This window comes from Ptychodera flava, chromosome 6, assembly GCF_041260155.1.
Source record: "Ptychodera flava strain L36383 chromosome 6, AS_Pfla_20210202, whole genome shotgun sequence".
Classification (NCBI taxonomy): domain Eukaryota; kingdom Metazoa; phylum Hemichordata; class Enteropneusta; family Ptychoderidae; genus Ptychodera; species Ptychodera flava.
In genome coordinates this window covers 28,412,130-28,436,081 of record NC_091933.1, presented here as the reverse complement: position 1 = coordinate 28,436,081, position 23,952 = coordinate 28,412,130, and the positions used below count along the sequence as shown (strand labels likewise).

The 23,952-nt window shown below is 36.1% G+C and overlaps 2 protein-coding genes across 2 annotated transcripts in view; one reads left to right on the top strand and one right to left on the bottom strand.

Moving 5' to 3' along the window:
* LOC139135411 (prestin-like) overlaps positions 1-19,251 on the top strand; it is a 29,810-nt gene extending 10,559 nt beyond the window's left edge. The window contains exons 6-17 of the mRNA XM_070702789.1: positions 5,087-5,251; positions 5,892-6,047; positions 6,911-6,990; positions 7,231-7,378; positions 10,327-10,440; positions 11,349-11,426; positions 12,557-12,652; positions 13,914-14,090; positions 14,337-14,564; positions 15,493-15,919; positions 16,761-16,888; positions 17,007-19,251. Of these exons, the coding sequence (XP_070558890.1) occupies positions 5,087-5,251; positions 5,892-6,047; positions 6,911-6,990; positions 7,231-7,378; positions 10,327-10,440; positions 11,349-11,426; positions 12,557-12,652; positions 13,914-14,090; positions 14,337-14,564; positions 15,493-15,919; positions 16,761-16,888; positions 17,007-17,138 (1,929 nt within the window). The 3' untranslated portion in view covers positions 17,139-19,251. The remainder of the gene's footprint in view (positions 1-5,086; positions 5,252-5,891; positions 6,048-6,910; positions 6,991-7,230; positions 7,379-10,326; positions 10,441-11,348; positions 11,427-12,556; positions 12,653-13,913; positions 14,091-14,336; positions 14,565-15,492; positions 15,920-16,760; positions 16,889-17,006) is intronic.
* A 2,486-nt stretch (positions 19,252-21,737) lies between these two features.
* Positions 21,738-22,199, bottom strand: LOC139134422 (aerolysin-like protein). Its single transcript, XM_070701283.1, has one exon. It carries the CDS (start codon positions 22,197-22,199, stop codon positions 21,738-21,740), a length of 462 nt encoding a protein of 153 aa, XP_070557384.1.
* Between the last annotated feature and the right edge of the window lie 1,753 nt (positions 22,200-23,952).

The window sequence follows — 23,952 nt, the reverse complement described above, 5'->3', positions numbered from 1 at the left end:
CCCATAAATAGGTGTAAAAACCTCGTCTTAGCCACTTTATGATTGAATAATGATTTGATGATGAGATAAATTGCTGTCATATTATCACCCAATGTAAAGTCATTCAACAACTCTGAGTATCTTAGCAAAATATCCATACAGTCGATTATAAGGTTTAAAATGCTGATCATTCACTTGAATATGTGGACAGTAAACCATCTAGAAAACAAACATCAGATTATTCATTTTGTCATCAGACGTACTCTAACCCTTGTGCCATAGATAAAGCACAGATTGCTATCACATATGTCAGTGTGTACATTTGCTATATATGTGTATGGGTAACTTTATAATCAAATACAATCTGACAGTTACTAATTTTGCAACATACACTCTGAACAGTTCAGAGTATTTATGAGGGTAAAGTGCCAAAGGAAAGAATCTTTCTCAAGGTTTACAAGACTGAAAATTGGCAAAAAAGCAATCAAATTCTTGATGTGAAGCCATACTTTTATACGTATTCACAGTTGGTAGTTAAAAAACTTGTAAAGATTCCGGACATAAATTACTCGATCTCTAGCACATTCAAATCTGGGTTTATGTTGTAGCTGACTTTGTTATATGCCAAGGTGACACCCTGATAAAGTAGATCATCAAGCAAATTTCACAAAAAGGCCTAGGAGATCAATAATGATGGGACACTGATTTAAAAGAGGGAATTTTGCATGGAAATTAACTGGACATGCATAATTTTAATGAGCTGTGTACAAGACCCGGGGATATGAAATTTATTAATAACTGTTTTATGTTTGTAAATTTCAAATCCAACACGTGCACATCAAACATGCGTAGACTGATCTATTGGTGAATTATGTGGTTACCTCTGTTCATTCAGGCACGGCCATTACAGCCCTGCAAAGCTCCACCCAACCTCCTCTGCAACTAAAATGAAACGTTTAATATATAATTTAAAACTTTTATTCAAGTACATGTCTTTCTAATACCTTGATTATCCGAGTGTTACGGTAAAGGAGATTCATATATTAAAGCTGTATATCTGTCTCGTCTGCTAAAATAATGTGAAGACACTCTAAAATCAAATAGGCCCCCAGTTTTTATCTGTGTCACTTTTGAATTTGAAAAATAATCATGATACTGAAGTCAAAGGTTGATGTCTGTCCACAAGATGATAACATTTTTGCAGTTTGGATTCTCATTACTTGATTTAGGATAGAAAAAGTTACATTTATTTATTTGTTTGTTTGTTTGTTATTTAATTTTGTTTGTTTTTTTCTGTTATTTTATTCAGGAATATTATCTAAATCCCTAACAACACGTGACAATTAATATGAGAGCACAGGCAAACTCAATCATGCAATCAACACAGAAAACGAGAAAAAGAAAGTGAAACATAAAATAAAACATAAAATGAAACATCCTTGCACAAAAGTTCAAAAGAGCAATTGCATTTATAAAAAATAAATTGACTTCCTGTGAGATCGGTGAAATTTAATAAATTGAATTGAATTGAAATCTTTAACCAAATGGCAGAAACTCTGCTTCTGTACATGACATGATAAAACTTCATAGACATACATTTGCATTATCGTCAGTTATACACGTCATGTCCCCGGGTCATGTCGGGTCTTCTTAAGGCCGGACCTGTCTGCAGGTCAACCTCTGATACAAAAAACCTGTTGGCGCTGTAAATATTAACAGTACAGCAGTTACTTCCATATGTATGTAGATCCAACAGGAAGAACAGGTTCGTGACTTGGTAAAAGTATATTGTACGGGCAATGGTTTGAAAGGATGGTTAGCATCTAAATATAAGCCATTTTGATATTAATTGACATATTTAGATGCCATATCTTTACATCATCTCATCGCCATGAGAATTTGAAAGGACAATTTCCAGGCCACTGTATGTAAACTGCTGTGTATCAAAGACCGTGAGAGATGCTAGCACTGTTATCAACAAAAAAGTTTGAAGTTGCCCTTTATCAACCAAAATAGACTATGAAACGTTTGGTAACTTGAATAGAGACAGAGTGGTCTGTGTGAAGGATACAGTGTTATGACACTGAGTGAATCAATAACATTTTAATTGTGTAATTTTAGCAAGTGTCACAGATAAGCCTTGCCACCGTACTTTTCGGTGAAGATAATGTAATGGCCACCTCAGCTGCCTGGAGCATCAGTTAAAGATGTACTCTGTAGGACAGTACATTAACCGACATATTTCTACAGACACTGCAGTCTGACCCACATCACAAGCAAAATCGATGTCCAAATGTTGCATGATTGAGCTCTTTCAGACTTTTCTTTGGAAAATAAACAAATTAAGCTTCATTTAAATACAATACCAGCGATAACACTGATGGTATATTTTTAAAAATTCATGGATCGCAACAGCGATTGCTCTCAGGTATTCCAAATGAGAGCACATGTTCTCTAATCATCACCATGGAAAAATAATAAATGATATTGAAAAGAGTTGTAAATGGTTTTTTGAGAACGCAAATGGTGACCAGAGGTCATATTACATGGGTGTACACAATAATATTATGTCAATAGAATGTAAATCAGAAAAATGTAGCATGAAACTGAAAGCTACTGCCAGTAAATATGGTTTAAAAGATTATGGAGGAACTAAAATAATGAATAAACTTATTGAAGCAGTCTCAATTGTGCTATAACAACTGGACTTTTATCTTTCTGCTTTTCCCTTCATGGTTGAAACATGTCTGGTACTTATGATAAACTCCAGATGGAATATGGTGGTTAAGTCTATGGTTAGAGGAAGACTTGTAGATGCAGACCTTTTACAAATTAGTGAACGTCTTTTATCAAGTGTTTCAGTGTTGAGTAACTCAGAGCATGGCTCCAAGAATAGAAGGGGGAAATCATGATTCTGAGTGCTCTATGATTTTGGATATTCTCCAATGCTGAAGTGAGTTTAGCTGTCAACATCAAAACTGGCAAAATGTGGATCTATAGCTCTTGTGCTCTGTGGTACGCCAACTTTGATTTATTGTGAAGATGAACATGAATCTCTCAAAACAAACCACTGTTTGATGTTGGTTTATTTAGGAAATGAGCAGCCCATTGGAAAAGATTTAGGTGAACACAAATCTTAGATAGCTTACATCAAAATTGTATTACCTGTGGTCAGTTTTATAAAAAGACCAACTGAAAACCAGGGAGTAAACTCTGATCACAGTCCAAGGTTTTCTAATTGTTCAATCCAGATCTGAACCATGTCTTCCTGTCTAATGTCAAAGATGACCATACTGCTTTCCATCGATCTTTCATTTTACTTCTAGCTTTATCCATTTATCTACCAGTTATTCCATTAGCATAGTGAAATAATAATATTTAGTGGCAACATTTGTAGTAAACCATTGAACAGTACTGGGTTATTCACTTTTGATAGGGGAACAAAGTTTGCCTCCTTAAGGCAGAACAGTCCTCTGGGAAAGATATTCAGCTCTCAAATCATATCAATACTTTTTTGGTCTACCCCTTATGGGAGGCTCGTACCATTTTAAAGCGGTTGGTGTAGGGAAAATTTTCATCATGTTAGTTTTCAAAATCAAAAATTTTATGTTTCCCAATTTTGAATTTCAGGTATAAAGAAATCTTAATAGGTAATTCGTCACTCTAGTACTAAATTTTGCACAGAGAGTGGACACCTCTCATGTTTATTCTTGATTTGGTAAGATTTGGTTAAAAGTTTCATTGAGGAAAAATGAGCAAAAGTTTTAAGTCTTCACTTTCATGCCGCATTCTAGAGATGTCCAACAGAGCGATGGAAAATTCCTCCACAAATTCCTTCAGGATTGCATTTTGTATGTCTTGTCTGGACCATCTTTTGGATTTTGACTTCAACAGTTTAGCAAAGCCATTAGAGGTGTCAGATATTGAATATAGTAGCCTTCCAATGAATGTATCTTGATATTGCACTGTAATGGTGAAAATTTATTATTCTGTATTCTGATAAAAAGATTGTAATTGGCTTGGCTATTTCTTAGGGGACACTTTCCCCGAAATCTAAGTATAACATATCTCATACCTTTTTGTTTTGTTCAGTCAGATTGTTCACCATTTTCCGACATTGTCTGCTGTTACTTGCTTTGCGGGTTCTTACTTTCGCCTTGTAATATGGCTTTCAGGTTGAATCAATGGCTCTTTTCACTTTGTTTCTTCAGTATCGGTACAGATGTTGTTTCCCGTTTGTGTGTGCCTTCTGTCTGTGTTTTATCATGGATTTGATAACTGCTGAGACAAAAGCTTTATCAGTTTGATGAACTTTGATTACCTTCCCTTGGTAAAAACTACAGTGCTGTCTTTGTTTTCATAAATTTGTTGGGTTTGTTTTCCACATTTAAAACAAATTTAATGATTATGTACACAGTGATTGATACACACAGGTATGCAGGAGATTTCAGCACAGTGCGCAACACACAGAAAAGGCTGCTAAGCAATCGAGTCTTGTCTCCGCAGGGTCTGTGGTAGCAGTTGTACCCAAAATCATATGTACTGACTCAGAGTGGCTTAGTGCTTGTAAATTTTATCAACAAATGTGTTTCTTGCATATTCAAGGTTGTTGTCAGCAGTTTAAGTATCCACAAAAAGAAAAGCAGATATTAAATTGTGCTCGCAACATCAAATCAGCTCTGAAATGGAAATTCAAAGCTGGGAACCAAACATCCTAAAGAAGGGGAATATGTTACCTGGTTATCTGCCAGGGGATGACAGTTGAAGTAAAGCAGAGTTAAACGCCATAAAGTGACAACATTGGCAAAGAACATGCAAATGTTCCAATACAGCAGTCCTAAAAACACAATTCAAAACACTGCTGTTTAATTACATGTTAATTTTTTATCATTCAATTTTTTCTAACCCCCAATTTTCCATGTCATCTAAATGCCATTTATTTTGACATTAACCTTCTATGCTAGTTGAGGGCCAATTTTACCTTTGGTAACTGTCATTATTTTACAATAGCCTCTGTCATCCATTAATATCTGCATATAGTGATGCATACTTTAGGCATACTTTACACATTGCGATAATATTATATTGTGTTTTTCAATGATTTCAGCTCTTGATGGGTATTCTGCGTTTGGGTTGGGTTACTATCTACCTGTCGGATCCCTTTATCAGGGGCTACACCACTGGTGCTGCCATTCACGTCTTCACCAGTCAGCTTGATGACTTGCTAGGCATAGATATTCCAAGTTACAGTGGGGCATTCAAATTGATCTATGTAAGTATATCAGTCGTAGTCTATTTTTAGTCCTAGTGGACAATGTCCTGAGAACTAATGCATTTGGCTCGGTCTGTCCGTCCATCTGCAGTTGTTACTGAGACATGCTGACGATTTTGTTAAAACTCAGTACAAGGACAATTTATCATCGGGTACATATATACAGGTCGATTCATTTTGTGATACGTACAATCCGATATGGCCACCAAGCGACTGTTAAGTTACGATTTTTTCACATCCAATAAACGTGCTTAGAATAAATTTCATTCAAACTTGGTACCATAACGTAAAAATGCGTATAATTTGTGCCAAAATACAAGCTAAATGTGGTCACCAGGTGGCAGTTTTGGTACACTTTTCTCGCATGTCACTTTGTTTTTTGCGTAATGATCAATATACATTGGTGTTGCAGCCTCGTACAGACCATATGGCCTCCAGGTCACTACTGTGCTATGCACTGTTCAAGTACCTGTAAGTCATCAGCAACAAGAAGCAACACCTCCCAAAAATTGTTGATCTAGGGGCCGGACTAAAATATGTCATTCGGCCCACAGTGACTTTTTGTCATTCGAGAAGAAAGTATTTTACATCCATTGTTTCTCATACCTATATATTTTACAAACTTTATTTCAACTTTCAGGAGTATCGTGACATCATATTGAATCTCAAATATGCAAACTATGTCACAGTTTTGCTGTCCATAAGCTGCATCACAGTTCTGATTATCATCAAAATGCTTGAAAGCAGATTTTCAAAACAGCTACGAGGATATCCACTTGGGGCAGAGTTAATAGTGGTAAGGAGGATACAAATAAAGTATGCATGTCAGAAGTGTATCAAATGCAGCATGCCATTTAGCAGTAGACATTTATATGAACTTTGAGTAAATTCAGAAGTTTCTGGAAACTTCTGTGCAGCAGCCCAATATACATGTTTCATATAAAATTTCTTTGTATTAGAGAGCAGTACACTCTGCAGTTATATAGTGATGATTATAATCACACCTTGCATTACTCAGTAGCATTGTCCAAACTGAAAACAGTTGATAATCTGCAACTGTATTATAATCACCAGGCATAAATCAGACTTGATAGTATCTTTTATTTGTTGTTTTTCAACAGATGTCAAACTAAGGGCAGTTTGATAGTGCTGACGCATGTTAATCTTCTTTGGATAGTATAGGTTAGGAGTGTATAGAAATTTAACGTGTGTGTGATTGAAATCAGACAGGGAAATATCATATGCCCCTATATATTCCCAGATGTAGGGAAGCTACAAAGTGTATTAAAACGATATCACTGTATCTGATTTCAATCAGGCTTGAAAATCATGCGCATTAGTGTCATCCCATAGTTGCCACTATGGGAACACCCTTGATCTACTCTTGTTATGCAGGCTATATGTAAAGTATGATTTAGGGTACTGATAGTTCTGTGAACAATATCAGAAATCTTTGTACATACCAGGCAACAAAATTCTATCTACACAAATATGATCTGTACACATGTTATTGTACCTGAAGTCTCAATTTTACTAGTATATAGCATAAAATGGTGACATACAAGCTCATTTTAGAAATAAGGGTATCTTCCAAGATGAAATAGCCATTTTGGTGTAATGTTGGTAAGAAATTGTGCATACTTTACTGACTTTTGCCAGGTGATATTAGGGGCGCTAACATCCTACCTCATAGGCCTGGAAGATTATGGTGTGGACATTATTGGTGACATCCCAACAGGGTAAGTAAAACAGTTGTCTCAATCGACATGTAAAACCAAATGTGCACTATAGTTACAGCAGTTTAAGAATTGCCTTTCTTCAACCTTTTTGAAAGCAGAATCATGAATTTCCTTTCGAAAGATTTATAGGCATCATCAAATTTTGTTTCCATATGCCAGACTGACTTCATTGCAAATTATGGAAATGACAAAATGTTGGGCAGAATTTCCTCATCTCATAATAATGTTGTACACTGGCAGGTTACCAGCTCCAAAGCCACCAACAACGACGTATATGGCTTCTCTACTCACAGATGCCTTGGCCATTGCAATCGTAATATTTGCCATATCGGTGTCGATGGCATCACTCTTTGGACAGAAAAACAACTACAAAGTGGATGCCAACCAGGTCAGTGTAAACACATGCCTTCATCGTCAAAAAGAAATGTGTATTTTTTTCAGTTCACCTGACAGGTATAATCATGCATTACAATCATAGAATATAATGTCTAGAGGTGTGGTTTTCCATACAGAGATTGAGATTTTGCCTAAGCATAAACAAGCATGATTTAATGTTGTGACTAGATGATAAAATATTAACAGAAGTCCAGAACCAGTATTAACTTTTGCAATCAAGTCAGACAGCCTAGGTCACTTGATTTTGAAGTAAATGGTAAATGATATGATATCCAGGGCACTGGTGGATTTTGGAAAGAAGACATTGACGCAGGCCAAATGTTGGGAAAAAAAGAAATATTTGTCGCTGCAGTGCAGTAGATTTGCTTCAAAATGACATGACAAACAAGCGTCCTAGCAGCCAATATAGCTCCGCTGCGTTATGTAAAGAACAACTTTTTTTGACACATGTGTAGATGAAGAAGGTGGAAATCTTTGATAGCTCATTTCAGTGGCCAGACAAAAAATGGCACAAATAGCTGCAAAAATACACAATTGAAGATTTCATCATAATTTGAACACATCACATTAAGATCATCTCTAAGAACATGTCAACCAGAGCTATCTGACGAGTAGTTTTTTTGAGAATCAAATTTTCTGACCAAAAATGGCAAAAATTGCCCCACAGAAAATAGAATTATAGATTTCCTCATAATTTTAATAAATCATATTTAGTTCATCTGTAGGAGCCTGTATACCAAATTTCAAAGCTATCAAACAAGTAGTTTTGGAGAAAGACATTTTTTGACCAAAAATGGGAAAAATTGCTCAAAAAATACTAAAATGCAGATTTTATCATAATTTCAATATATCACATCAAGTTTATCTTTAGGAGCCTGTAAACCACATTTCAAAGCTATCAGACGAGTAGTTTTGGAGAAACATATTTTTTTACCAAAATTGGCAAAAATTGGCCCAAAAATACAAAATTGCAGATTTCACCATAATTTCAATATATCACATTTAGTTTATCTGTAGGAGCCTGTATTTCAAATTAAAAAGTTATCAGATGAGCAATTTTGCAGAAACAAATTTTTTGACCAAAAATGACAAAAATAGCCCCAAAAATACAAAATTGCAGATTTCATCATAATTTCAATATGTCACACTTAGTTTATCTGTAGGAATCTGTATACCAAATTTCAAAGATACAAACACATTCTTTGACCAAAAATGGCAAAAATTGCCCCAAAATTACAAAAAGTGTAGATTTTATCGTAATTTGAATGTATCACATTTTGCTCATACCTATAAACCTGGATACCAAATATCAAAGCTGTCAGACAAGCGGTTTTGATGAAAAAAAATTTTGACCAAAAATGACAAAAATTGCCTTTTAAATACAAATCTAAATATTTCTGCACAAATTGAATAAATCTGAAATAGATCATCCCTAGGGACCTATGTACCAAATATCAAAGCTATCTGACCTGTAGTTTTGAAGAAGAAGATTTTTAAAAATTTTTTGACCAAAAATGACAAAAATTGCGTTAAAGCTACAAATATGCAAATTTCACCACGATTTGAACAAATCTGACTGAAGTCACCCTAAGTAAACTGCATATCAAATTTCAAAGCAATTGGACATGCCGTTTCAGAGATTTTTTTACCAAAAACAGCAAAAAATGCCCCAAAAATACAAATATGCAAATTTCACCACAATTTGAACAAACTTGAGTGAGGTCACCCCAAGTGAACTGCATATCAGATTTCAAAGTAATTGGACTTGTGGTTTCAGAGAAGAAGGCAATTGTTGACGGATGGACGACGATGACGACGGACGACGACGGAAAATCAGCTGACAGCAGAGCTAAATATTGCTATATTAACCCTTTCATACCTTGATTTGGCCCAAAACCAATGGTATCAATAGTGATTGTGGACCTGTTTACGGGGGATAGGGGTGAACAGGTTAATTTTAAAAACATAGCTAGCTGTTAGAGCTATTTTCTCAAGCTGGGACTGTCCAATCATCCTCAATATCTAATGTTCACTCACAATGCCAACCATGTACCAGGGTACATTTGACCTCTGTTGTTTACCATGTACCAATCGGAAAACTCGAAATTTTCATGGTGGAATTTTGCAACTTTGAATAAAGCAATATAAAAATACAGATTTAAAATGAACTGACATGACAGCGTGTTTATGAAATATCACAATAAAGCATTCTTATAAAGCATTCTTAACTTTTACGTTTCACTGATTTATTAAAATTATATGTACAGTATTGTTGTTCAGAAAATTAATTTTCCTTGAAGCAAGACAACATTTTCACAGATTGTGTTAAACATTATTAAAGTTAGATGTACAGTGGATGGACTGGTTGACATTTCTATGATATATTAAAGTTTTCTCATAAATGAAACATGTTATATATACATGTATGGACTACAGAACCCCAATCTCCTTATCCCAGCATATTTGTGTAACACTAACATTGCTGTTTAAGGTACAGTGTCATTGACACTACCCTCGTGTTTGAAATCTTTGATTTTCTAATTGAACTAAACAATAAGTAGTAAACTAGTTCGCTAGCATGGCTAAGTTCCTGACTGAGAATCTGCTTATTCAATATGCATATTTGGCATTATTTGACATTCCCTTCAAGAGTTAGTATGAATCTGTCTTTTTTATTGGGCTTTCTTTATTTATCGATCATATTTACATCGAGTATTTTACTGCACTACTTCTGCACTGATTTTCAGGGAGAAAAGTATATTTTTCTCAGTGCAAAGTGTTAGATTGTTAATAATAAATACGGCAAAAATAAGATGGGGTAATGTAGGAAGTATGAAAATATACTATGCTGTCTTGTATTGTTTAATATGTCGAATGCTATTTCAACTACAGTGGCCATATACATGTTCTAACTACATATTTTATCCTTTGCTGTTTCAGGAATTGGTTGCCTATGGATGTACAAATACAATCACTTCTTTCTTTTCATGCTATCCATCTAGTTGTTCTATGTCCCGTAGTCTGGTACAGGAAAACAGTGGTGGGACTTCGCAGGTACGGTATGACAGTTACAGCTGTGATATAATTGTGTACGTTATGCCTACATTATTAGTTGTCCGTATGTATCATTCAGTCTGTATTCTAGCATCCTGAGATGAGCCAAGTTCTCCTCAATCATTGTTTCCATGTCACATTATAGCTCCCGACATCCAAATAAAAACTGAAGGTGAATGATCTAGAAGAATGTAGTATTCACAAATGATATATCTTATTTCTGAATTTCAGTGCAACTTATGATCCATATACACATCAAGTATATATCTTTCCCCCTTTTATTGGCGCCTTAGGGGGGCCCATGCCATTGTCAGGCCATGTATTGCCAAATATGTGAGTGTGGGTGTACGGTATGCATCGTTTGTGTGTGAGAAACTTTGGTTGCACTCTGGGTTGCCATATCATACAAAATTTTATACACATGTGTTGTTTCCTTATAGATTTGAGAAAAAATATTCAACATTAATGGAAACAAAATTTATATACATATGTAGCATAGTAAACATTGATGTTGTGAAACTGAAGACAGAACAGTGCCCTCTGTAGTTCAACATGAACTTTTTGATCTGTGGCTGTACTTTAAAAATACTGATAACAAGAGGGAACGTTGAGAGTGAAGGAAGTTGCATGTGAATACAGATCTGAACTAAATGAATGAAACAAGATGGTCAGAAAAAACTGATGCAACAAATTCACCTTTATGCCTACTCATTTCGTGCTCAAAAAAAGATGGTAGCTCTTGTATATTAACATCTTTGTCATATATGACAGACAACTTGATCATTCTCAGTCAACACATAAAATTCAGTTACATTAGTTCAGACATATCAAATTTGGGCTGTGGCCACGGCATGGTATTTTTTGTTTCATTGATCTCTAAGAAATGTGTATTGTTATTTTTCAAATAGATCGCAGGGCTTGTAAATAGTGCATTGATGTTGGTGGTTCTGCTATTTTTGGCTCCACTCTTTGAACCTCTGCCAAAGGTAAGATTACATTTTGCTACAAACAAAGCTAGATATTTCACTTTACAGGCTTGTATATAAAGTACTTTCAAGGTTTGATGTTGCTTCAAATTACAGAAGGAAGTAATAAGATGATGAAAACTCACAAACGATTGAAACCTTTACAAGTTATTCATTGAATTTTGCAATGTTGTGTATTTGATTCTCAATCAAGCCTCTGTCTTGCAAGTTTTGTACATGAAAGCAAATCTTATTAAATATCCATCATCTGCAATGTTCGATTTTCAATTATTTTTGTTCCGTACTGATGTGTAGATTTTAAAAGTATGACAGCTGAAAAATAGGTCAGATCAATAAAAAGTCAAAACTTTTCTATCTTGTACAGTGTTTAACTGTTAAGTTTCCAATGCATAGCAAATTTTTACTTCAGTTTTCATGAAAGGAAATCTTATCTCCTGTCCAGTCTGAAACCAATACGTGTATCTAACATATGAGGGTGATATTTTCCTTTTTTCTAATAAACAACATGATACAATGGTTTAAGTACAAACAAGACATCAAAAAAGACAGCTGAATTCAGGATATTATAACTAGAGGTGATTGACTCTCGTAAATACACCACTCCAGAGCACTTCAAACAATGTTAAAATTTGAAGAGGAAATTGAAAGCTGCTCACAACTGCCTTTCTACCATTAAAGCTTGAAAATTTTCCTGCTGCCTTCATGAAGTGGTTTATATCACTGCCCTGAGAAATGCTATTTGTTAAATTTCCTTTGTGATGCATATATTTACTGTTACAGTAATAAATTCAACATTTTGCCAATATTTTGTTTCAAACATTTACTTCATTCACACTACAGAATTTAGGTCGCCTCCGAGTGAGGCAGCCCAGGTTTTTGAAAAAACCAATGTGCTGTGTTATGTCCAGTCTGAGGGTAGGGGTTCAGAGCTGACATAAATTTTAGAACAGGCACATATTGTGTGTGTTTATGGTTTAGGCTGGCCCTGGGCACTGTTGACACCCTAACAGTCTGTTGGCTGAGATTGAGGTTGATAAGTGACTTGAGAAGTTGGAGATTCAAAAACAGTGTGAATACAGACCAAACCTTTTTCTATTTCATTGATATATTTTCACTATTCTGTATTGCAGGCTGTCTTGGCGTCTGTTATTGTGGTTGCTTTGAAAGGAATGTTCCGACAGTTTTCGGATCTTCCAAAGCTATGGAAATATGATATCATAGATTTTGTAAGTATCAAAAACTTTTGTTTTTTCTTTTTAATCTCCTCCTTTTCAAAAGTAAAGTATCATTAGTGTCTATCTTTTGAAAGGAGACTTGACCCATTGTGAGTAAAATACTGTTAGTACACCTGCAAAATACTTAGCCTATTGTTTACGAAAAGAAAGTACCACTGATAAATGCAAAATAAGTATTAGAGGTACTGTGTGAGAAACATTGTCCAAGACCTAATAAAATGATGGATCTGTTATCACAAAGTTTTAAATTTGACTCTGGTAGAAGATTATTCATTGGTACTGACTTCTACAGAGTATGAAAACACTGTAGTTACTGATTGTAAATATATCTGTATTGGTTTAATTGTAATTGATACTTTTTGCTAAGCTACAGGATAAGTTAATTTTCAACCAAATCTCTAAATGCTTTTGGTGCTATCTTTTAAGATGACATCACAGTCAAAGTTCTGCCCCATGCAAATCTGCCATCTTTGCTAAAATTTTAATATTAACAGCACTATGCATGTCCGGCAGTAGTTTTGGCTTTGCAGAGCCATGGACTAAAGTAAAATTCACAGGGTAGTGTGATTCATTCTGGTCTACCTAGACATCTCATGCTTCAGTTGGGCCAATGCATATTTAGTAAAGTTGTATACATGTGTGTGTAATATCTGTTGAGTTAAAACACTGACTTTGTATTTGCACGTTATCATCTTGGATTTATTTTCCAGTAAATTCAGTTCTCCTGTGCAATGATGGCGGCATGGCTTTACCTAATGCAAGCGTACAATTGCTTGTCAGATGTTGACATAAAGCATGCAACGCATGATGGTAATTTTGAATTTGTAGAGGGTAAAATGCACAGTCAGATTCTAACTTGAGTATGCCTATAAGAATACACTTAGTCCTTTCATTGAGTTTGCCTCTGGCACCGATATGTGGACTCTCAAACCTTTACCACAATACCTTTTTGGTCTTAATGCTCACTTTGAAGCTCATAGAGGAACTACCGGTAATTAAGTTTAAATTTCACTGACTTATATTTGTGAAAATCAAAAATTTAATTTTTTCCCATAGAGTTAACACAGGGAAAGCACCCACTTTGTCGGTAAATATTGGGTAACTTGTTTCTCCAGGACTATATTTTACACGTTGACCCCTGACTTAATTCTTGATTTCAAAAGAGAATGATTTAAAGTTGCTAAAGTTAAAGTCTTTCAATTTTGAGGGGCATACTGCCTGAATTTAAAATCAATTACTTTTTTGATTTCAGAATGTTTGGTGGGTGACTTGCCTTGGAGTGTTTCTTTTTGACGTTGATATCGGCCTACTGATCGGTGTCAGCTTTTCAATCTTCGTCGTGGTATGGAGGACCCAGGAACCATACTGCTGCCTGCTTGGTCGAATACCAGGAACTGATATCTACAAAGATATTACCTATGTTCCTTCAGTAAGTTAAATTACATAAACATTCCTAGAAGTTTAGTGTTATGGACTGACTGATTGACATACAAAACAAAAACACCAAAAATTATCATCAAAAGTCACAACTACACTGGGCGTTTATTGGTTCTAGGTGACCATTGTATGACATGTCAAAGATCAGGCTTTGTGTATATTTTCCTGTTGGGTTTCCTTACTCTATTCAGGCCTTCTGTCAATAATAGCGCACTATCTTTTGCCTCTTCTTTCCTAGGCTAAAGAAATTCCTGGGATCAAGATATTCCGTATGATGTCTTCCCTGTACTATGCAAATGTAGATCATTTCAAGAAATCCCTCCACAAACTGACCAAAGTCAATCCGAGGAAAATACTGCAGGCTAGAGCCGAGAGGGAACTCCAGAAAGAAATGGAAGAGAAAAAGAGAAGGAAAGAGATGAAAAAACAAGGAATTGATGAGAGTACAAATCAGGAACCTGAGCAGGTAACAAAACATGGATGGAGGATGTTAAAAAAGTGAAGTGCATATATCATGAAGGAAATTCAAAATATGTATTTCTGATGACAAATGATTACTAGTACTTTATAAGTCATTGAATAAAGATAAGTTGAAAAATGGTGACAACAGAGATGCTTAAGTGATTCAACAGAATTGAAAAGTCTATGAAGGTGAAATGTGTAAAAGGGGAAATACTTTTGTATTGACAATATTTCATAATGTTTTGCTGGAGTTCATCATGTGATGTTTGTTTATTGAAAGTCTAAAATTTTATGATTTCAACACTAGGGGGCAGCGCCTCAAAAGTGAAAGACCTTAACTTTTGCTCAAACTTTCCTTAAAGAATCTTTCAACTGTTCTCTTTCAAAATCAGGAATAAAAATCGGGGGTCAACATGCAAATTTTGGTACTAGACAAACAAATTACCCAAGATTTACCGATATTTGAAATTCAAAATGGCCACTTTCCCTGTGTTAACTCCATGTAGAAAAAATAAGATTTTAGATTTTCGAAAAACTAAGCCAATGAAAAGTTTTAGTACACCAAGAGCTTGAAAATGAACCCCCACAAGTGGTATATCAGCCTGAATATCTGTCCCCGAGGCACGTTCTACCTTAAATATACATTTCCTGTACTGTGCTTCTCTCATGCAAAATTTGCACAACAAGCCCTGATTTTTATTCTCGATCGTGTAGAATTCATTACAGTAGCTTTGAGCAGAGTATCAGTAGGGATCACAGTAAAACTGGTGTTCATAGTTCACATTATGTTTAAGCTTTGCCCCTCCATAGCCCAGACTGTAATACTAGTATACAGCAAAACAACAAAACACGTACTGTATAGAGGCAAAAAACTGACTGTTAGCTGTGACCAATATTCCTTGTTTGCAAAGGTCATTTATTTTTTATTTCAGTCCCAGGCCAGCAGTTCCAACACAACGGCAAGTAGAAAAAATTCAGTGAAGCTTCGTACGCCAGTGGCTCTAGTGGTCAGCGATGACTGGATGCATGATCACACGTACACTGAAACTGCAGAAGAAACTGACGATGACAATAAAGAAGCTGACCAACTCAGTAATCACACTCGACGAACAAACTCTCAGTCTGAGACTGAAACTTTCGGTAATCATTACAATAGGGATGCATATGATAGTGATGATGATGAAGACGACGATCACATTGGTCAAAAGATTGAAGAAGGAGAATTGGGTGGCATCCATACTATCATTCTGGACTGTGGTACTTTTAACTTTGTGGATTCTAGTGGTGTGAGTGGATTGATTCAGATATTTAATGCTTACAGGAAAGTTGGCGTCAAGATACTCATGGCTCAGGCAAAAAGTAAGCAAACTTTTATTCATTTTCATGGTCAGGATGGAAACACAATCAGTCAACAGTGGACTCCAGACAAGCTTGGTTCCAGGCTTTGATCCTGTCTATTCTTGTCTTTTGCAAGTTCCATCATAGTTCTATAATGAGTTTCAATTTTTCTGAGGTTTCTGAGGAAGAACATAGCATTTGCACCACATTTGTCAGAACTGTATGGTGTATCTTTGTTGATCATCAGGATGTCATCCATGCCCCAATGTCAGTTTTACCAATAAGCCTTCTCAAAACTAGTGCTCATTTTTGGGGGGTTTTCGCAATGCTGCTCAGAGATTCAAGATGTAATCACTTACTAATTTGTGTATCTCTTCATACTGAAATGCTTCATTCATTCCTTCCCATCAAAGTTTATACCTGAGATATGAATGTACGTACTAGTTTGTGCAAACTTAAGGCAGATCATTTGGCATGTTAATTTACCAACTATAATTTCAATCAATCAATCAATCAATCAACACTTTATGCTGGTAAATATAACATATCAGAAATACAGTAACACTTGTTTTTGGTTTGAAGGGTAATGGGAGACAGAAAAATGGCAAAAGCTTGTCAAGTCTGTTTCCCTGCACCATGAACAAAAAAGAAAACGTTTTACATCAGTAATCAGTGTGTACATGTTACATATTCTTTAAATATCACCATCATGACATCATAGAATCACATGCTATCCTCTTGATCATATTTGCTCAGCATACCAAGACATAATACAATTTTCAGCTTCCTAACAGAATCTCTCTCTCTCTCTCTCTCTCTCTCTCTCTCAATTATTTCTTCTCTTTACGTTCTTTCACTTTAGGGCGTGTTCGAGATACAATCTCAAAGTCTGGATTCTACTCTCAAGTTAACCTGAAAGGGCAGAGTTGTTTATTTGTCACTATCCATGATGCTGTTCTCTATGCAGTCCAGGAAAGTGATCTCAATGAGGTAAAAGAATCATTTGGTGTTAAACTTTGACATCACATTTATGGACTCAGAACAATGATTATCGATACCTACCTAATCAATGTTCAACAATTTATCATCCTCTCTAAAATTTCCACAGGTACTTGTGGATGTCACTGATGGCAGAACTCGTACACACATCCATACTGTTGTAGAGGAACAAGAACAAGGAGCGTCTGCAGACGTGAGTGGAATACAGTCTGACAAAATTGAACTAGACACTGCACTCTAGGTACACTGCAGATTGATCTCTCGCCATGTCTTCAGTATCAGTACTTTGCCGTGTCACACAGATGTTTGTATACCTTTTTCCTGTCAGTATTAAGAAAGGTTGCCGAAGAGTGCATATGATGCCGTGAAGATGCTTTTGAAAGTATCAAGATTTACCCAGAAATTTTTTCAGTGTACATACCAATGTGAAAACTCAGTCTCATCTTGTCATTGTCATTGTACCTCAAAACCTGATGCAATTACAGTACTGTGCTGTTGCCACAGAAAGTTATAGCATCAAAATTTAATTCCTCAATAGGTTTCCTTGATTCATTTACAGTGTAGTCATTGCATCGATATTTTGAAAAATGATATATTGACACCATTTTTGTTTGTCAGTGTTTTCTAGCACATACTTCTACAGTACCAAGTACGTTTTTGTTGAAGGACAGACAATTCTGTAAACAAAACAGAAAGCTTTTCAGTGAATGTTGTAGTTTAGTTAGTGACCACACAATATTTTCCACTTCCAACTAATTTTTTTATCGAATAGATTGCAAGTATTCAGTAAACCGTAAACTTTTGCAAACCTTTGTGTTTTCTTTCCTGGTCAGATCTGTCCCGTAGCCATGTGTCATTTTGACCAGACCTTCACAAAAGTTTGGTGACTAAATGTATTTTAAGCTGGCACCCAGCATCTCTAACAACGAATTTTGTCAAACAGATGTTTTAGTAGCTTATGTTTACACTTTTGACATGTAACACCGTCTAGTGTGCTTTAGTATGAGATAACTTTAGCGTGTACTTTGTAATATACATACAGTGGTGCATGGTTTGGAATCTTAATAAAAAAGACAGCTTTTTTAAAGGTAATTTTTTTAAGAGGATTGGATTGAAAAATATACTCAAGGTAATTGTAAAATCTGAAATAGTTAATCATTGTATTGGATATTCTTAATCATAGTTTGAAAGTCAGTGTCAGGAAGAAAGATCAGTTTCAATTGTGTTTAAAGAGAGAACTTTGACCATTTGTGGTTGAGATCATGTTACTTTCATCAATTGCCTTTGAAAATCACTTTTTAACTTTCAGTTCAGTGTGATAATTGTGCCATATATTACTTGCCATCACTGAATTCAAGGTGTAAACGTTACATTTATGATAGTACCCAACAGGCAGCTTTTGGTGAATTCAGTAAACTGTTTGTGTGTTGTGCACTAAAAAGATGAAACACTTCAAAAGTTTGTAGAGATTTTGTATCTTTGAGTCTGTTCATCTAACTTGTCCTAGACATTTTCCATGTCAATGAGCCTTAATTTGCCCAAATGTTTGAAGTTTTTATATTTATACTGCTAATTTGCATGTGTGCTACACTGAACTTTTATAATGTGCTTACACTACCGGTACACAATTGAGTATCTATTTACAAATTCATTAACTGACATATCACAGAAGGATATAATATTATGTTTTTGTTTTGCTTTGTGTCAAAGATGTAAGAAATCTATACGTGTGAGAAATGAATGAGAAATACTACAAGTATTTCTGTGTTATTTTATTTTTGTTATTCAGTGTATCTATACAGAAAAGGTAAATGTTGAAATTTACCAATAGTATAATTTTGACCTTGATACATCAGATGTAAAGCAGTGTATAAAAGCCATGATGTGCCTCTGGTATCTAGTTTGATTGGCTGTGTGAGTTCTTTTCAATGCAATACTGATAGTAAGTTCTAAATTTGATTGCTACTTAGTTTTATTTTAAGCCTTTTTTTATACACCAAACTGTGTACATTTTATGATTTGTACAAATTGTATGTATGATCAACAGCTGTTTAATCTAATATATTCAGATGAAATGGATTAATATGTTGTAATATTATAGATCGGTTGTTTACAGTACATGTTTGATTCATTTCATTATTATTTATAATATGGATGTATGTATTGACAAGAATATTTTCTGAAGTTTTTTTTTCTCATGGTGACATTTCTACTGAATGCCTGTGGCAAACATGAAATGACATGTGAGAGTTCACATACTTCAGTATCTCTTCAGGTTTGTTTTACCTTGTGTGAAATTCCAAACATCTCATTAAAGTGTAGGTAGCATGATTACGCCAACTTATGTAATTGAATCCAAGGTAGCCATGTGATGGTGAGAATATTTTCTTTTTCCTTTTCAGTGCCATGTAGGTGAATTGGTAATTCTTGATAGAGAATTTTTAGGCGTTTACCCATAGAACCAGGGTTGGAAGATTAAATAATGTTGATTTTTTTTCTCCAACATGTAGATATAGACCTTAAAATGCTGCTATCAGACCATAATTCACCAAGGATTAACATATGCAGTAGAGTAGACAATTTGTGTTGTAAATTGGTATGTTGTGATTCATGTGCAATATTTTGTTCCACATGTCATTTTGCAGTCAAAACTCTTATCCAAGGGTGTTTCAATGCCCCCAGTGAGTGTACTTTATATCTGTATTTGGCACATTGGAGTGGCTTGCGCCCCCTGGCACGTAGGGTTATGACGATCCTGTATGCAGTTCAAAAAATCCCTATCACCGTGGTAGGGTGTTATTGAAAGTAATACCCAGCCCAGTCAAGTTAACGTGTGAAAATGTTTGCATAGACCTCTATATCAATAACGTGTGTGAATTTACTGTACAAGTATCAAGAGAACTCGAAGGTGATGGTGTGCCTTGAAACAGAAAGTTTTAATGTTTTGCTTAAAGTTTCTTCAGGGAAACTCTAAACCATTCTCTTTCTCAAGCAAGAAAAAAAATCAGGCATCACCATATGAAGTTTGAATTACTTAAATTGACTTGCGTTAATTCTATGAGGAAAAATCAAATTTATCAATTTTAACAAAAGCCAAACGATGAAAGACCTTTCACGTAACAGTCTTCTCAAAGCAAGTGCACACAAGCAGCAGATCAGCAAAATATTATAACAGTATCATTTGTAAAGGCCACATATCTGTCCCAGAAGCACATTGTACCTGTATGTCGTTGTGAACTGTACTGTAAAGCCTAGCTACAGTGCAACACTAACAACTCTCTGAGATTACAATGGATGGAAATTGCACTCTACAATATCAAATACCATATCCAACATATTTGCATGTGATGGCTATTCAGTGAAGACAATCAGGTATTCCAAATATGTCAAAGACTATAGTCTGTAAGTATCGTGAATAGTAGAAGTTTTATTTTATAAAATTTTTAAAAAGGTTAGCTTTTGAAGTAATGCTGTAAAGTTGTTGAGATAACATATTCTTTATTTCTATCAAAGGTTTTATTTTAACATTGTTTGTGAATCATTACAAACTCGTCTTCAGTGTAAAGGATTTTTGAGTAAATATCATGGGTTTTTTTTGCCTTTGAAATTAAAAAGATATATTTCTGAAAGCAAGTGTGGTCCATTAGTCAATTATATTTCTGAAAGCAAGTGTGGTCCATTAGTCAATTATATTTCTGAAAGCAAGTGTGGTCCGTTAGTCAAATATATTTCAAGTAAAAGGGACAATAGCCATAACGTTTGATAACAATTTCAATATTTTTGCCTTCTGTCTCTAAAGTACAAAATATTTGGCTTTTGAACAGAACGCATTGTGTTGTATGCAATGTTATTGTTGACAAATCATGTCAATTCTAGTCCAGACTTTCATTCATTCTTCAACAACAGCATTGAATACAGCTCTCATTCACGGTAGTGTTGACAAGTTTTACACAAGGTGTTTCATCAGGATTGTTTGGATCAGAGTGAGAAACTGTAGAAAATATATAAGTTACAGCTGATGGATAAATTCAAAAGTTGAGTATAATAATAATACACCAATGGCCAGACACACCCACCCTAATTGGACATGCCAGACCAGATTACCAAATTTTCGTCTGATGTTTGCACAGAATGAAATAAGTATGCCGTGTATAAGAATTGTCAGTTACTTTCACTTTAGAGGTCCATATATTAGGCGGTTAACATTTTGAGAAGCTATTACCCTCTTGTTTGTATGAATGTACGTTGTCTGTGACGCTGTTTATTACAGTCACAGACCCTCCATCACCGAGGGACTGTGTTATATAGTATATCAGCACCGTAGGCAGTCCTGGCTGATGTTCTAACCCATTATCGCGGCTGCTTTCGACAATGTTGGCAGACTAACTCACAGTGTGGTGAAAAGTTCAGTTGTGGTGGAATTCGGAAATTTGAAGTTCGAAGCTACCCATGCCTGAGAATTCCGCAAAGTTTAAAAGATGAAAATGTGTCAAGTGTCGCCAGTGGCACCGACGCAATGGATGGATTCAATGACAAACCGAAGGAGATAATCTCCACCTTACACACTGATCCTAGCCTGGGGCACTGAAGAAGAGGTCCGTAGAAATCACTTCTTGTAGGGGCAATGCACCAATGCTCTCGGATTGTTATTGAAATGGTGAAAACTGTGTCTTCGACATGCTACATTGAACTTCAGATATCTTACAGTTTGTAAAAAAAGAAATATGAGGAACCGGTGCGCTTTTAAACAAATCTTGCTTCATCCTGAAAATAAACAACAAAGTGCGCAAGAGGTTCAACGCAGAAGTTTCTTGATAGTTTGCTGCAAAGTTTAATAAAGTTACACTTCATTTACAGTGTCTTCCTTGGTGACGATAAGAGCAAATCGGGTAATGTCCGCCCCGTATTGTCCTGCCAAACCTAAAGGCTTACTCTTCGACACTTCGAATCGGTGCTTTTTCCCTCCTCCGGGTCCTATCATGAAAGCCCCGCATCTGTCCGTCTTGAACTCGATCCGACCGATGCGATCACCGTCCTGACTTTCCCATATGGTGAGCTCGGTGAGTTTCTCGTCTGGTTCAAACTGGTAACTTTTGCATTCCAGCCGGTGATCGCCCACTCTGGTGCCCAACGTCGCGCACTGGTGATCCGTCAGTGTAGCCCAAATACCCTTGACGCACTCGTCGCTGGCGCAGGCATCTAGTCGGCTAAGCGACTGTCCAGGGTGATAGAAAGTAAAAGGCCTGGCACCGGAACCTCCAGCACACCCGAGAATCCTGACGTTTGTATCCTTAACTTCCATTTGCTTAAATATAAGCACTCTATACAAGTGAGCAGTGCACACGTAAGATCAGTCGGCTGTTGACGTAGCGTACCGTCGGGATTTCAAGTCGTGTGTCTCGGCTAAGCTGAGATCAGACTTTGTAAATCAACGCTGGTTTTGGAAATAGCGGGTCACGCACCTTGGCCCGCGTGCAACCAGATATTGTTCGAAGTCACTGATGCATTGGAAAGTATTCTTTTGATACGCAACAATGAAAACATTTTACGTCAAATTGACACAACGATGGTATATGGCGCGTAATGCATGCCAAAATTAACATCCGTTTTCTTACACCACTGACCGAATTTTTCCACTAGTCATCCACATTCGGCTTGCCGATTTCTGAACCCACTCACTGAATTATTCAAGTGGTTAGCGATTTCTGAACCCACTTACTGCATCCTTCACGTGGTCAGCGATTTCTGAACCCACTCACTTACATTCAAGTGGTTAGCGATTTCTGAACCCACTCGCTGAATTCTTCATGTGGTCAGCGTTTTCTGAACCCACTCGCTGAATTCTTCATGTGGTCAGCGTTTTCTGAACCCACTCGCTGAATTCTTCATGTGGTCAGCGTTTTCTGAACCCACTCACTGAATTCTTCATGTGGTCAGCGTTTTCTGAACCCACTCACTGAATTCTTCATGTGGTCAGCGTTTTCTGAACCCACTCACTGAATTCTTCATGTGGTCAGCGTTTTCTGAACCCACTCACTGAATCCTTCAACTGGTTAGCGATTTCTGAACCCACTCACTGACATTCAAGTGGTTAGCGATTTCTGAACCCACTCGCTGAATTCTTCATGTGGTCAGCGATTTCTGAACCCACTCACTGAATCCTTCAAGTGGTTAGCGATTTCTGAACCAAGTCACTGAATTCTTCAAGTACTGAACTCCCTAAGCTCAACTTCATTAGTTTCTACTTATGACACGAAACAAGACCCCTACGTCACACAGCGTCATGCCTACGTCAAATGTCGTCACAAAAATTGTGGTGTCAATTTTTATTAGAATGCTAAGGGGTCGAAATTTACTTTGACCTCTGAGTTTTACGTCGACAACAAGTGTGTTTACGTCAACTAACACACTCTGTCAGTGGATTATTTTTATTTTAGTTTTTCTTCCAGGCCTTAAAGCCCCATTATTTTTTAACTTTTAACCTTTTTTGTTCGAAATTACATGTTATTCCCTTTCATCCATCTTGAAATGTTGTTCAGTGAAGAAATAAGCCAAATTTGTGCTTCTGTATATAGTGACATACAAACGCTAAATACTGCCCGATCGAGTTAGATTGCCGCGCGGGTTTGTTGACAACGCACATGTATACGTCTTGCAGCATGCCTTGCACGAGTGATCGCTCGCATGGAAGTACAGCTCTCGTCATCGTACGGTTTCAGAAAAACGACAATATGGTAATTGAATATCGTAATTTAACTGCCTGTAGCTAGATTTAACTTTACCAAAGGCGATTGAAACCTCTACATTCAGTGTTGATAACTGACTTTGAAATCTTAAATTTCAGCTTCGAATGATCGTGATGACAATAACCTTAACACAGAAGTGATATTTGCAATCAATACCGTTATTTCACGGTGACCTGTAATTGATTTGAGACGTACAGTCGTGCAAAATAATTCAGTCCGGTGATTCTTTTAAAGTGTTTTTACTCTGTACTTGATGGTGAAATAAATTTCTTCTGGTATGATGTCTCGCATTTGTTTTTTTTTAACTCG

What these genes read in the sequence shown, in the direction of transcription:
- LOC139134422 (XM_070701283.1), bottom strand. Translation starts at nt 22,199, where the DNA reads ATGGAAGTTAAGGATACAAACGTCAGGATTCTCGGGTGTGCTGGAGGT.